Genomic DNA, 14,476 nt, shown 5'->3' on the forward strand with positions numbered 1-14,476 from the left:
GTTAGCACATAAATACACAAAACTTGAACGTTGGTTTTGCCACAGGCAAGTGTTGCTATGACTACTGCCGGTTCAATCACAACTGTCCGTTGTACAGCCAATCACATTGTACTCCGATTCAAGTGTACAGCCAATCATATGTGATTGGCTGTACACTGTGTGACGTAATCAACAGAAGAAGGACGAAATACCAGGCTCGTTCACCTAAAAGAGCCGACTGCCATCGTTTACTTAAAAGAGCCGGTACGTTCGTTCACTTAAAAGATCCGGCTCTTTAAACCGGCTCGTCCGCCACCGACACATCTCCAGTCTGCGCAGACTCCGTGGAGTCCGGCTGGGGGTTGGCAGTATATCCGGAAGACAGATGGGACAACCCGAGCGTATTTTTTTCCACGCTTGTTAAAAGCGGTAAAATAAGACTTTTGTAAATGGTCGGCTGAGCTTTCTGTCTTCAGCTTGTCTTCTCCGTGAAAGCTGATTCGAACCAAAAGGAGACTCAATGAGGAAACAGCGCAAGAAATAGTGAAAAGTCCCGGGAGGCAGAGCAACAGCTCTTCTTACCGACATTAACCAGCAGAGGAACAGAGAAGGAAAGACCCACCTGAAGCTCTCAGCAGGTAAATCCTCCATTTATCACCTGGAACTCCACATCACTGACTCATGATGTTGTCAGAGTCTTGTCTCGGCTTGTTGTCTGATCTTTTGGTGGTTTCGGGTCCATGTCAGCCCCTCTAACGTCATGTCTGCAGAGCCATCTTGCATGACTCCTGTAAAAAATCCCTTGCTGATGGAGGCGAAATGTGGAGTCACTTTTTATGGAGTTGAGCCAGAGACAACTTTACATTTATTTTAGGTTTGTCCATTGTCCTCTATATTTTTGGATTGATATGGAAAAATTCATACTTGATATGACTGGACAGCCCATCATTTTTTAACCTAAAGATCTCAAAATGTGAATCTAATAACAAAACAGTATGCTTTATAACAAAGTTAGTTTTCCTAATCCCTGCCTAACTTTAGTGTTTTTACAATAGAATTGTAATTTTATATAGAGATTTTAGAGTTGATGTCAAATAAGAAATGTGAACACCTCTGCTACACTTTAAACATAAATAAAAACAATATAAAAGTAAGCCCCTTATACCCTACGTGCCTTATTATATTATTATTTTATTTATATATATATATTTTACCCTAAGCACAAAATGACTAAAAAAAGACACGTAAAGACACAAATGACTGAAAAAAGACACAAAATGACCAAAAAAGACATAAAACGAGAAGACAAACTGACCAAAACAAAACAAAACACAGAAGACACAAAATGACCAAAAAAAGAAACAAAATGACCAAAAAAAGACACAAAATTAGTAAAAAAGACACAACAAAAGACACAAAATTGCCAAAAAAGACACAAAATGACTTAAAAAAAGACACAAAATCACAAAAAAAGACACAAAATTACCATAAAAGACACAAAATTACCAAAAAAGACATAAAACCAGAAGACAAACTGACAAAAAAAAACACAGAAGACACAAATATGACTAAAAGAGAAACAAAATGACCAAAAAAAGACACAAAATAACTAAAAAAGACACAAAATGGCTAAAAAATACATAAAATGACAAATTGTTACGCTAAACACACAAGCTAAGACACAAATCGAGTCCCACTAGAATAAAAACCAGAGTTGATGACAGGATCACACACAATCACAAGATCACATTCATGTTGGTTTTTCTTTGTTTTTTTTTGGAAAAATATTAAAAAATGGACTAAATAGCCCAAAACTCCATAGAGTTAATGTACAGTTGCTGAAACTGACATTAACTCTAAAAAATATATAAAAAAGAAGAAAGAAAAAGCTTACTGTTAAAGAAGTCATGCTAGACAATGATATATAATTTTAAGATTTTAAAAGTACCTTTTGAGAATGAATATCTGCTCTTTTCCTTCACATAAAGTTAAACTAATTAAAAGTTGCATAAAAACACGCATTTAATTGCTTGGTTGCCTTTTCTTTCTCCTTTACTGTATCACTTTAACATTTCTGTCATGATAAATGGGACAATTAAAAGCTTTCTGTTAAAATAAGTCATGCCAGACTGGGAAAAAAATGTATATTTCAATAGAAATTATATGATTATAGATAATTATGTCATCTATTCTCCTTCAAAATGTGCATAAAAACCTTATTTTTCCTTTTTTTAAACTGCACCTTTTCTGTCATGATGAATTAAAGAAAGGAAACATTTTTGACATTGTTTTGTTTTGTCTTTTTGAATCTGCAGGTCTATGAGACAGTGAATCATGAGACTAACAGGTGGGTTTTCACTCTAAGAGTGTTTTGGTTGATTCCCTGTTGATCGTCCCAGGAGTTTTGCCTGACTGGTGTTTCCTGTTTGTCCCGTCAGGCCCCCTGAGAGCCGTGGCGGTGCTGCTGCTGGTGGGGCTCACCTGGCTGCTGGCCAACACCTTGTTTGGAGGAGAGAGCGGCTCGTCTGTTCGCCATTTCTTCAGCGGTGAGACAAATAAACCGTTAATGTGTTCGTAGAGGGCCAGAAACTAGCGTTGACACGATACTGAAATGTTCAACTCCATACCGATACTCAGGAAAATATTCCATACTCGATACCATTTTCGATAAAAACAAAGACCCCAAAATTTAACAGAAATATTTTTATTAACAAGAAAAATGCAACATGTACAAATTAACAGAACCACAGGTTAAATATTTATAATAGAAACAGTCACAAAATGACCAAAAAAAGACATAAAACCAGCAGACAAACTGACCAAAAATTAAAAAAAAAACACAGAAGAAGACACAAAATGACTAAAAAAAGAAACAAAATGACCAAAAAAGACACAAAATTACCAAAAAAAAGACACAAAATAACTAAAAAAAGACACAAAATGACTAAAAAATACATAAAATGACCAAAATTGTTTCGCTAAACACACAAGACTACTCGATACCATTTTCGATACCACAAAGATAAAAACAAAGACCCCAAAATTTAACAGAAATATTTTTATTAACAAGAAAAATGCAACATGTACAAATTAACAGAACCACAGGTTAAATATTTATAATAAAAAACAGTCACAAACTGACCAAAAATTAAAAAAAAACACAGAAGAAGACACAAAATGACTATAAAAGAAACAAAATGACTAAAAAAGACACTAAATTACCAAAAAAAGACACAAAATAACTAAAAAAGACACAACAAAAGACACAAAGTGACTAAAAAAATACATAAAATGACCAAAATTGTTACGCTAAACACACAAGACTACCCGATACCATTTTCGATACCACCAGGATAAAAACAAAGACCCCAGAATTTAACAGAAATATTTTTATTAACAAGAAAAATGCAGCATGTAAGAATGAACAGAATCACAGGTTAAATATTTATAATAAAATCAGTTGTGCAAAAAGAAACTGCAACTATGATAACAAGCTTCAGGTCTGAGGTAGTGCAAAAAATAAATAAATACAATAAACAACAAAAATGCAGGTCGACTTTTCTCTGCTTCATTCTGGGACTTCAAGAGAGAAAATAACACTTTTCAGTCACCAACATTTATGTAAACTTATTAACTCTATGCTTATGTCAATTAATGTAATATGGGCATACTACGTGCCTGATTTATTTATTTATTCATTTACATTGTTTATAATCATTAACGTGACGTCGTAGTAGTAAATGCACCAATGGAGTATAAAAGACATGTAGGGGTTAATGACAATGGATTTCAAAAATTTCACTAAATAGAAAAGTTCCTGCACAAATTCATGCCTCAAGCTGTAACACAGCCAAAATGATTAACAAACGGGAAAAAAAAGAAGAGAAAAATTTACAAGAATTCCCGAGGAGGGCACAAGGGTTAATTAGTTGCTTATTAGCATGCAAATAAGTAACATATTGGCTCTTAATTAGTCATTATTAAGTAGTTATTAATGCCTTATTCTGCATGGCCTTATTATACAACCAGCAGTGGTGGGCCGTCAGGGCCAGCAAGGCCTTCTCTGCTGGCCTAACATAACCAGAAATCATTATCATAATTATGATAAAGGTTAATTTAATTTTTCATTTTCTTTCCCTAAATATCTAAAAGTATTCATATTCTCCTCATATCATATTATGCTCCTTCCAGTGCTGTTGTTTTTAGGTTAGAGTTTTTATCCAATCAGAATTCAGCTATCTTATGTTGCCAGGCTGTATGAAATCTGCCCGGGCCTTCAGAATCAACAATGCGGGCGTCTGTGCACTGTAAGTGAACGGGCAAATACAGTTGATAGATAGTTGCGATAGCCAATCAGATCACGAGTTGTGTCAGTAAGGCCCTCTAGCTGGCCTCACGTTGAACGTGACATTTACGCGTCCTGTGATTGGATATAATATATATATATATATATATATATATATATATAATAATATGGATACTTACTAGTTTGAGCCACGGCAGTGCTATGCAGATCAACAGAGTCACACCCGGCCGGGACTGTTAACAGTATGTAAATTATCTGGCGCATTGGCGCAGCTGTGTGTTTGTACTCAAAGCAACAGGTCACAGAAAGTCATGATACGTCACGTTTTGACATGAAAAAGTTTTTTCACAAAGAGACTTGTTTATTGTGTCGCTGTCGCCAAAGTATGGCCGTCTTGTTAGTGTCTTTCTGATATTAAACTGCGATTTTGCAATTTATTGTACAATCTTGTTAAAGCTTGCATATTCTTTGTGGACTCATTTAATAAAACTTTTTGGAAAGATCATTTTAAAGACCCTTTTATTTTTAAGTTTTGACAGTAGCATATCAGATATGTTTTAATTGCTGATGCGGTATTGTTGATTTTTAAAATGCGCCGGATAATAGCCCATTTTGTACACAACTGAGGTGATGCAATGCCTAGTAGTGCTTAAGTGTGTTTCTAACTACTCTCCAGTCCTGGTGTTATAAATGCTGCATAATGAAAGGTATTTATTGACTAAGTTGGACATCACTGAAGGCCTAAGTGTGAAATGCACCGCCCGCCACTGACAACCAGTAAGACATTAACTAAGAGTTTTCCCTCAATAACCTCAGAATTATTGTTTATTAGTAGTAAGTAAGGAAGTTGTTGTAGATGAGTTATGATCTTAATATGCTTTACTTTGTATGGACTTTATAATCTCTACATAGCGGTGAACGAAACCATGGAAACGGCAAATAGCAAACACCTTCTCCAGACCTTTGACGTGACTGGTGGCTCCTTTTGGATGATTGGATAAGGATTGGTAGATTGTAATGTCAGTCATTTCTCTACAAAAAAGACACAAAATTATTTTGAAAAGACACAAAATGACCGAAGAAAGACACAAAATTACCCGAAAAAGACACAAAATTATTTTTAAAAAGACACAAAATTACCAAAAAAAAGACATTAAATTATTTAAAAAATACACAAAATTACAAAAAAAAGACACAAAGGTTTTCGTTATTTTGTTAGTTTTCGTTAACTATAATAACCTTGGTGTGAACCCTGTTATTGTGTGTGGCTGATGAAGAGTCTTTCTATAATATTAAAAGCTTTTCTGACATGATAATTTCATTGTGAACATTTTGTTTTTTTCCAGGTGAAAACAAGGAACCAACACCTGGTGAGTGAAATAAACTGCATGATATAACTACTTTATGACTTGTCTTCCTGTCATGTTTCATCATGATAACGTATCTTTTTTAAAAATCTTTTATTTCAGCTGAACCTCGCCCCCGGAAATTTAAATGTGGACTTTCGGCTCCTTGTCCCCCGAAACATTTGGCTTTCCGTCTGGTGTCCGGAGCTGCAAACGTCATCGGGCCTAAAATCTGCCTGGAGGACAAGATGTGAGACTCAGTGGTTTGCCGTCTCACCATGTCACTGTCTCCCCTGCTGTCTGTCTGTCTGTCTGTCTGTCTTTTGTTTTCTTTTTTTGGTTTCACACTCTGTTCTTTTTTTCCTCCCCTCTGTGCTGTCATCACCAGGCCTCTGAGCCTGTGTGAGGAGCTGAATGCAAGTATTCTTCCAGTCCGTCTGTCCCCCATTTCTCTGTTTCTGTCCGTAGTCCTGTTATATTTGTCCTGTAGATAAGTGTGTATACCAGGGGTCTCAAACTCAAATTACCTGGGGGCCGCTGGAGGCAGGATCAAAAAGACACAAAATTACTAAGAAAAAGACACAAAATGACAGAAAAAAGACACAGAATTACTAAAAAAAGAAACAAAATTATTTAAAAAAGACAAAAAATGACCAAAAAAGACACAAAATGACCCAAAAAAGACAAAATTATTAAAAAAGACACACAATTATTAAAAAAAAGACACACAATTGCAGAAAAAAATTTAATTACTTAAAAAAAAGAAACAAAATGACCCAAAAAAGAAACAAAATTACCATAAAAAGACACACAATTATTAAAAAAAGACACAAATTGACCTAAAAAAGACAAAAAATTACAAAAAAAAGACAATTGTTCAAAAAGACACAATTATTAAAGAAAGAAACAAAATGACAAAAAAAGACACAGAATTATTTGAAAAAGACACAAAATTACAAAAAAAAGACAGAAAAATTATTAAAAGAAGACACAATTACCAAAAAAAGTAATTAAAGGGACCTTCCACCCACAACACGGTAAAGTGCCATTCATATAAAACTCACATTAAACCTTCATATCAAGGTGGGGGCCACAAAATATCCTCACGAGGGCCGCAATTGGCCTGCGGGCCACGAGTTTGAGACCCATGGTGTAGATTAATGTGCACGGCCAGTAAGTGTTCTCCTGCAGGGCTTCAGGTCGGTTTGTAACCTTCATGTGTTTCTGACTGACAGGTTGGTGAGCAGCGTGAAGAACAACGTTGGCAGAGGACTCAACATCGCTTTAGTGAACGGTAAGAACGCCTCATCTGCCTTTTAACCCTCTGGAGTCTCCAAAAGCTCCAAATCCAGACTTCTTCATGACATCCAGACTAGAAAACAAAGCAGCGTGGAGCCCTACTGTAAATTTACCTCTAAAGTTCTGGCTGTAAACTCCATGAGGCCAGTTTCAGTTTGATGATGATATACCAAGTAAAACTGGAGACAAGCTCAAATAGATTTAGTATCAAATGATAGAACTGGATGGAACCCTCTTATATGTTAGATTTGACACCTTTGTTCACATTTGCAACATTTAAAATACTTTATTGAGCATGATAGTGTTTTGAAAGTTCAAAAAAAGATTCAAAATCACATTTTATGTTGGACTAAAGGACTAAAAAAGACACAAAATGACCAAAAAAAAGACAGGAATTGACACAAAATGACTTAAAAGACACAAAATGACCAAAAAAGACACAAATTGACTTTAAAGACACAAAATGACCCAAAAAAGACACAAAATGACCCAAAAAAGACACACAATTACAAAAAAAGACACAAAATTACTAAAAAAAGACACAAAGTGACCAAAAAAAGATAGAAAAAGACACAAAATTACTAAAAAAACAAAACAAAATGACTTAAAAAAGACACAATGACTAAAAAACGACACAAATGATCAAAAAAGACGCAAAATGACAAAAAAAAGACACTGAATGACCACAAAAAGACATGAAAAGGATTAAAAAATGGACAAAATAGCCCTATAAGACTCCATAGAGTTAACTGTTTGATTAATGTTTAAAGCTCCTGTATGTTGTTTTATTATGTCTGACTGGTGTTTCTTGGCTCCAGGGGTGACAGGAGAGCTCTTGGACACGAAGACGTTTGATACGTGGGCAGGAGGTAATCTAGAGCAGACACTATATAGAACATATCTCACATCTGCTACATATATGACTTGGCAATATCAGGCTATAAACCATAAAGCATACTTATCTTATGTTCTTATGTTCTTTCCCAGATATTTCTGAGCTGCTGAAGTTTCTCCGACCGCTCCACGAAGGAACTCTCGTGTTTGTGGCTTCCTTTGACGATGCAGCTACAAAGTAAGATTCATCATGTGACCTCCTCTCTTTTTCCCTTTTAGATGCACTCTAATTTCCCACTAATTGTGTGGCACTGCTGCAGAGAATATCCATTTTACAGCATTATGTTCACAGCTAAATAACAACATGGTCATTAAGGGTGTTTCCACTACCGCCCAATACCCAGAATGAGGCGGGTCTCACTTGTTGAAACACCCCTAATTTGAATACGAGACGTCTGAAGCGGACTTTTATCGGGACTTTTTTTCATCCCTGTAGAAGAGCAGGGTCTTTTTTCTCCCCTGAAAAAAGCCTGGTTGCTGATTGGATAGAACGCTAAGCAGGATGTGATGTAGTACTCTACACCACAACAACACGCACCATTTGTAAAAGCCGGCGAAGCAGTGTTGCCAACTTAACAACTTTGTTGCTATATTTAGCGACTTTTCAGACCCCTTAGCGATTATTTTTCAAAAAAGCGACTGGAGACAAATCCAGCTACTTTTTCTGGTGTTATTGGAGACTTTTGGAGACCCCATTCTTGTCGGGTGTATAAAGTTGAATTTTTTTTGTCAGCAGCTGATCATAAACAAACCAGCATGGCTAATTATGCACAGCATCTCCGCTGATCATAAACACAGTGATGGTGAATTAACCGGCATCATTAACTGTGCACAGAGTGTCTGGTGCTTGTTGTAAACAAACAGAGATCGCTAAGTGAACACCTCCTGCAGCAGCAGCACATACACACTGTACTGCTACAGAGCTAACTGTTAGCCTGTTAGCACATACACACTGTACTGCTACAGAGCTAACTGTTAGCCTGTTAGCACATACACACTGTACTGCTACATAGCTAACTGTTAGCCTGTTAGCACATACACACTGTACTGCTACAGAGCTAACTGTTAGCCTGTTAGCACATACACACTGTACTGCTACAGAGCTAACTGTTAGCCTGTTAGCACATACACACTGTACTGCTACAGAGCTAACTGTTAGCCTGTTAGCACATATACACTGTACTGCTACAGAGCTAACTGTTAGCCTGTTAGCACATACACACTGTACTGCTACAGAGCTAACTGTTAGCCTGTTAGCACATACACACTGTACTGCTACAGAGCTAACTGTTAGCCTGTTAGCACATACACACTGTACTGCTACAGAGCTAAAATAAAATCCAAACTGCCCCTTTAATGCACAGAACAATATTGCACAACTTATCTTTGTAATTTGTTGGAGAAATATAGTGCAGATTTGCATTAGGGACAGATGTTTTTAACGTTTAACACTATAAAAAGAGCAAAACCTCCAATTATGCCTGAAGGAGGTGAGCAAAGCTGCCAGGAATTTAAATGTGAAGACAAAAGGCCCCGTGGGTGCTGATGTGCCCTGCTGGTGTCACGAGTTAAGATTTATTTTTAATATTCCATTTAAATCTGGTGGATGATTCATTTGTTTGTTGAGAACCTGAAGCCTTTCTGTAACAACATGAGCATGAGTGTTAATCCTAAGGCCTGCATAATAAGAAAGGCTTTGTGTCATTTTTGGGTAATTTTGTGTCTTTTTCTTTTAATAATTATGTGTCTTTTTCGGTACTTCTGTGTATTTTTTGGTCATTTTGTGTTTGTTTTTTTAAAGTAATTTAGTGTTGTTTCAGTCATTTTGTGTCTTTTTTTTGTCATTTTGTGTCTTCTTTTGTCATTTTGTGTCTTCTTTTGTCATTTTGTGTCTTTTTCTTTTAATAATTTTGTGTATTTTTTGGTAATTCTGTGTATTTTTTTGGTCATTTTGTGTTTGTTTTTTAAAGTAATTTAGTGTTTTTTCAGTCATTTTGTGTCTTTTTTTCATTTTGTGTCTTCTTTTGTCATTTTGTGTCTTTTCATGGTCATTTTGTGTCTTTTTTGGGGTTATTTTGTGTCTTTTTTAAAATAATTTGGTGTCTCTTTTTGGTAATTCTGTGTATTTTTTGGTCATTTTGTGTCATTTTTGGCCATGTTGTGTATTAGAAGGGTTGTCCATATGTTGTGCATCAAAGGGTTAACGACGAGGACTCAATACTGGAAGTATAAAAAGACACAAAATTATTAAAAAAGACACAAAATGACACAAAAAAGACACAAATTTAAAAAAAGACAATTACCAAAAAAAAGACACAGAATTACCAAAAAAGACAAAATTATTTAAAAAAGACACAAAATTACCAAAAAAAGACACAAAATTACCAAAAAAGTAATTAAAGGGACCTTCCACACACAACACGGTAAAGTGCCATTCATATAAAACTCACATTAAACTTTCATTTCAAGGTGGGGGCCACAAAATATCATCACGAGGGCCACAATTGGCCCGCGGGCCGCGAGTTTGAGACCCATGGCTTAAAGCATCAGGGTGGTTAAACCAGACAGTGAGAATGTTTTAAATCCCTGGAGGAGCCTGTTGAGAAATGCTAATGACCTGCTTTTAATTTAAGTCAAATTTAGCAGAAGTTAAGCACATAATCAGCACTAACCTGCTTCTTAATCCTGTTTTTTTTCTGCTGGGCAGGTTGAACGATGAGTCCCGGCGGCTGTTTGAGGAGCTGGGGAGCACGGCGGTGAAGGAGCTGGCCTTCAGAGACAGCTGGGTGTTTGTTGGAGCCAAAGGCATCGAGAACAAGAGTCCCTTTGAGCAGGTATGAGACTGTTAAACAGGGCTGAGGTGGTCCTGGTGTTGGTGTCACACCGTCACGGTGCAGGGGGCACGGTTCATAATACACGTATGGAGATGAATGGACTTAAAGTGTGAACTGTGCGCGGAAACTTCAGCTTCAACATATAACCAGATGATTAGTGTGGGAGGTATTACTGTAGTAGCAAGTGTAAATAAAACTCAGGAGCTGGAAGCCCCCCGAGGCTTCACAGCCTGATAGCACAGCAACAGAGGCAGAGAGGTGTTTGTGAGGCGAGGACGGTGTGTTGGGCTCCAGTACAGTCAATGTTTTAGACAATTACCAAAAAAGACACAGAATTACCAGAAAAGACAAAATTATTAAAAAATATACAAAATGATTTAAAAAAAAGACACAAAATGACACAAAAAAGACACAAAATGACTAAAAAAAGAAACAAAAAGACACAAAAAGACACAAAATGACGCCAAATAGACACAAAATTACCCAAAAAAGACACAACATTACTAAAAAAGACACAAAATTAAAAAAAGACACAAAACTACCAAAAAAAAGTAATTAAAGTAAATGTTTTGGTGCTTTGAGTGTTTAAATCTAATCAAAACTCTCCTCATCCTAATCAGAATGATCTTCCAGATGCAGCAGTCGAAGTAAACATTCAGCTTATTAGCCTCGTTTATTTAATCCTTCTGTAGAAAATAGTGATAACAGAAAGTCAGAATACTTCTTAGTTTGCAGATGTAATACAGAAGCAGATAAGGACCAGTAGCGTACATAAAAATGCAGGTATAAACATTTAATAAATTTAAATTTAGATTAAAAACCGTGTTTCCTTTAGGGGGAAGAGTTTCCACCGGGAAAGTCTCAGGCCACGCCCTCTTTAATGTCCGCTCACTCTGCGTGTCTCCATTACATAAAGGCTCCAGAGGGATTTAGAGACTCTGGAGGTGACGTTTGGTTTTTGACCATCGCGTAGTCGCTTAGCAACAGTTTCGACCGTGACGTCACAAACGCGACGGATTAAACACGGGAGACTCAACTGTGGCCGCCGTCGCTAACTGTGCACAACGTCAGCAGCTGATCATAAACAAAGCAGCATGGCTAATTATGCACAGCGTCTCCACTGATCATAAACATCGTGATGGTAAATTAACCTGCATCACTAACTGTGCACAGAGTGTCCGGTGCTTGTTGTAAACAAACAGAAATCTCTAAGTGAACAACTCCTGCAGCAGCAGCACATACACACTGTACTGCTACAGAGCTAACTGTTAGCCTGTTAGCAATTTGCAGACTGGATGCTAAGGGGTTAACATCCCCTCCGGCTCTGCAGCTGGGAGAGACTGCTGCAGGAGGACTGTGCCGCTTCTTACTCTTCTTAACGAGCTGCCGGCCCCCACAGCTCATTAAGAAGAGTAAGAACGAGTCTCCAAAAGTCTCCAATAACACCAGGAAAAAGTCACTGAGGTTAAAGGGCATAGTTTGAAATCTCTGAAGAATCTCATCATAGTGTACACATACCGGCAGTAGCCCCCGTGGCCCTTTCAGAATTTCCCCAGAGGAAATCTTCTAGTATTGACATTAACATTGTGCTGCAGCTACAAACAGGCTGTTATAAAAAAAAACTTGTTCCCAGTGTTGACATCCGTCATGTTTGTCTTTGCTTGTTCCTTTAGCGGATGAAGAACAGTAAGAGCAGCAACAAGTACGAAGGCTGGCCCGAGTCTCTGGAGATGGACGGCTGTATCCCTCTGAGACCGCCCCTGGAGGGGTAACACCGCCCCTGGAGGGGTAACACCGCCTCTGGAGGGGTAACACCGCCCCTGGAGGGGTAACACCGCCCCTGGAGGGGTAACACCGCCTGATCCAAACTAAATACAAAAAGCCAAGTAGCTGCTGAATGACTGAAACCATCCCAACATCTGGGGCCACTAACGGCATTTTTTTTTATTTCTCCTCGTGGCGTTAGTTGACTGCAAAGACCGACGTGGGACTCGATATATTTCAAATTGCTGGAACTTGTTATAGAGGACTTGTGCATTAACTCTATGGAGTCTTGGACTATTTTGTCCATTTTTAAATCCTTTTCATGTCTTTTTGTGTCTTTTTTTGGTCATTTTGTGTCCGTTTTTGTGTCCTTTGTTAGTTATTTTGTGTCTTTTTTTGTCATTTTGTCTCTTTTTGTCATTTTGTCTTTTTTATCTCTTTTTTTGGTCATTTTGTGTCTTTATTTTGTCTATTTTTTGTCATTTTGTCTCTTTTTTTGTCATTTTTTGCCTTCTGTGTCTTTTTTTGGTCGTTTTGTCTCTTTTCTAGTCATTTTGTCTCTTTTTTTGGTCATTTTGTGTCTGTTTTTTTGTCATTTTGTGTCTTTTTTTGTCATTTTGTCTCTTTTTTTTGGTAATTTTGTCTCTTTTTTGTCATTTTTTTGTCTTCTGTGTCTTTTTTAGTCATTTTGTCTCTTTTTTTGGGTCATTTTTTTGTCATTTTGTGTCTTTTTTTGACGTCACGAAGAAGTCGTGCCGCGGCGCTTCCGTGGACTCCAGAGGGTTAACTAATTCTGAGCTTTGTGAGCCAAGTTTGAGTGTAGAAACGTGGAGAATGTTTGTGTCTGGTTAAGGGAAAAACTCGAGAGGCCAAAATGTTCGATGACCAAAGTGTGACAGCGACTCGTGAATGAATACAGCTGGAGTAGGTTCTTCCAAAGCCATTTTTAAGGAAATGGGCCTATTTCCTCTCTGCAAGCCTGTCTGTAGGGTGTCAATATTCTGTGCACGACATTTGATGTTCAGCAAGCAAAAAGACATGCCTGACTGGTTTCACACTAAGGCTTTTGGAAACCTAATCCACAGCAGCACAAGAGAAACATTACAGTTACACTAGTAGTTTAAACGCTACGCACCGACCGGGCCTGCAGGCAGATTTTATAATTAATTCCGTTATAAGATATTTTCTTCCTGTTACATATTTCAGTGATATTGTTACACTCTGTGTTAGCTGACATTGTTTTCCTAGAACTTGACACACTGCAGTTATTGCTTGCGACATGTTTACAGATTTCTTCAGACGAATTCGGGTCCTTTTAGGTCCTTTTTCCTCTGATAAAACTATTTATTTTAAAAGCAGATTCATAGTGTGGGTTCATCATAATAACACTGCCCAGTGGTTTTAATGTTGTCTCAGGCCTGCAACACAGTGCTTTGTTTAAATATTCAAACTAAATGTGTGGTTGTGTGTGTGTGTTTTTTATTTTAGAAATGTGCATAAATAATGTATCCACTCCGCATCATGCAAGCCTAACTAAGGAAGGATGTATAAAAGATAAAAAATATTATTTTACATATATGGTTAGAAGTCCATTTTAGCTGCCTTTGTCTGGATTTGTTACCTTTTAAAGTGTAAAGATTTTTTTTTTTTTTACAAAGCATCACAGTCTGTCTTTATATTGTGACAACAATGCTTTTAAAATAAATAAAAATTGTCCCAGTATTTGTTGTTGTGTGTTTTCTTAACATGGATCTTACCAAGTATTTTCTTCTTATATCCAGCAAAAGTATCTTAATTATATTGTTTTGAGTATAATTTACCTACTGACCATAGCTTTATGTGCTTATTTAATTATTAGTATTATTATTATGTGCTTGTTTAATTATCTTTTTGTTTAAAGACTTCTTTTTCAGGATTGACATTGTGACATTTTTCATGCTTTTCAAGCTATTCAACTGTTGAATATGGTGAGTTTTTACCTAAAATATTGGCTCCAGTTGAGAGTTTTAGTTACATGTAGTTTGAATGATATTTCAAAAGCATTTTCTACCACA

At 36.8% G+C, this 14,476-nt stretch overlaps 1 protein-coding gene across 3 annotated transcripts; it reads left to right on the forward strand.

Annotated features, from left to right (window-relative positions):
• The first annotated feature begins 320 nt into the window (after positions 1 to 320).
• On the forward strand, positions 321 to 12,757 carry fam3a (FAM3 metabolism regulating signaling molecule A). Of its 3 annotated transcripts, none has more exons than XM_059332626.1 (11): positions 321 to 617; positions 2,295 to 2,326; positions 2,418 to 2,525; positions 5,632 to 5,655; positions 5,755 to 5,881; positions 6,867 to 6,925; positions 7,749 to 7,799; positions 7,918 to 8,002; positions 10,532 to 10,658; positions 12,332 to 12,456; positions 12,497 to 12,757. In XM_059332626.1, exons 2-10 carry the CDS (start codon positions 2,314 to 2,316, stop codon positions 12,428 to 12,430), a joined length of 693 nt encoding a protein of 230 aa, XP_059188609.1. In that variant the 5' UTR covers positions 321 to 617; positions 2,295 to 2,313; the 3' UTR covers positions 12,431 to 12,456; positions 12,497 to 12,757. The 3 variants fall into 3 exon arrangements, with proteins under 3 accessions (XP_059188609.1, XP_059188610.1, XP_059188607.1); XM_059332627.1 differs by having other exon boundaries at positions 12,517 to 12,757; XM_059332624.1 differs by having other exon boundaries at positions 322 to 617; positions 12,332 to 12,757.
• The last annotated feature ends 1,719 nt before the right edge of the window (positions 12,758 to 14,476 follow it).

Source organism: Centropristis striata, chromosome 5, assembly GCF_030273125.1.
Source record: "Centropristis striata isolate RG_2023a ecotype Rhode Island chromosome 5, C.striata_1.0, whole genome shotgun sequence".
Classification (NCBI taxonomy): Eukaryota; Metazoa; Chordata; class Actinopteri; order Perciformes; family Serranidae; genus Centropristis; species Centropristis striata.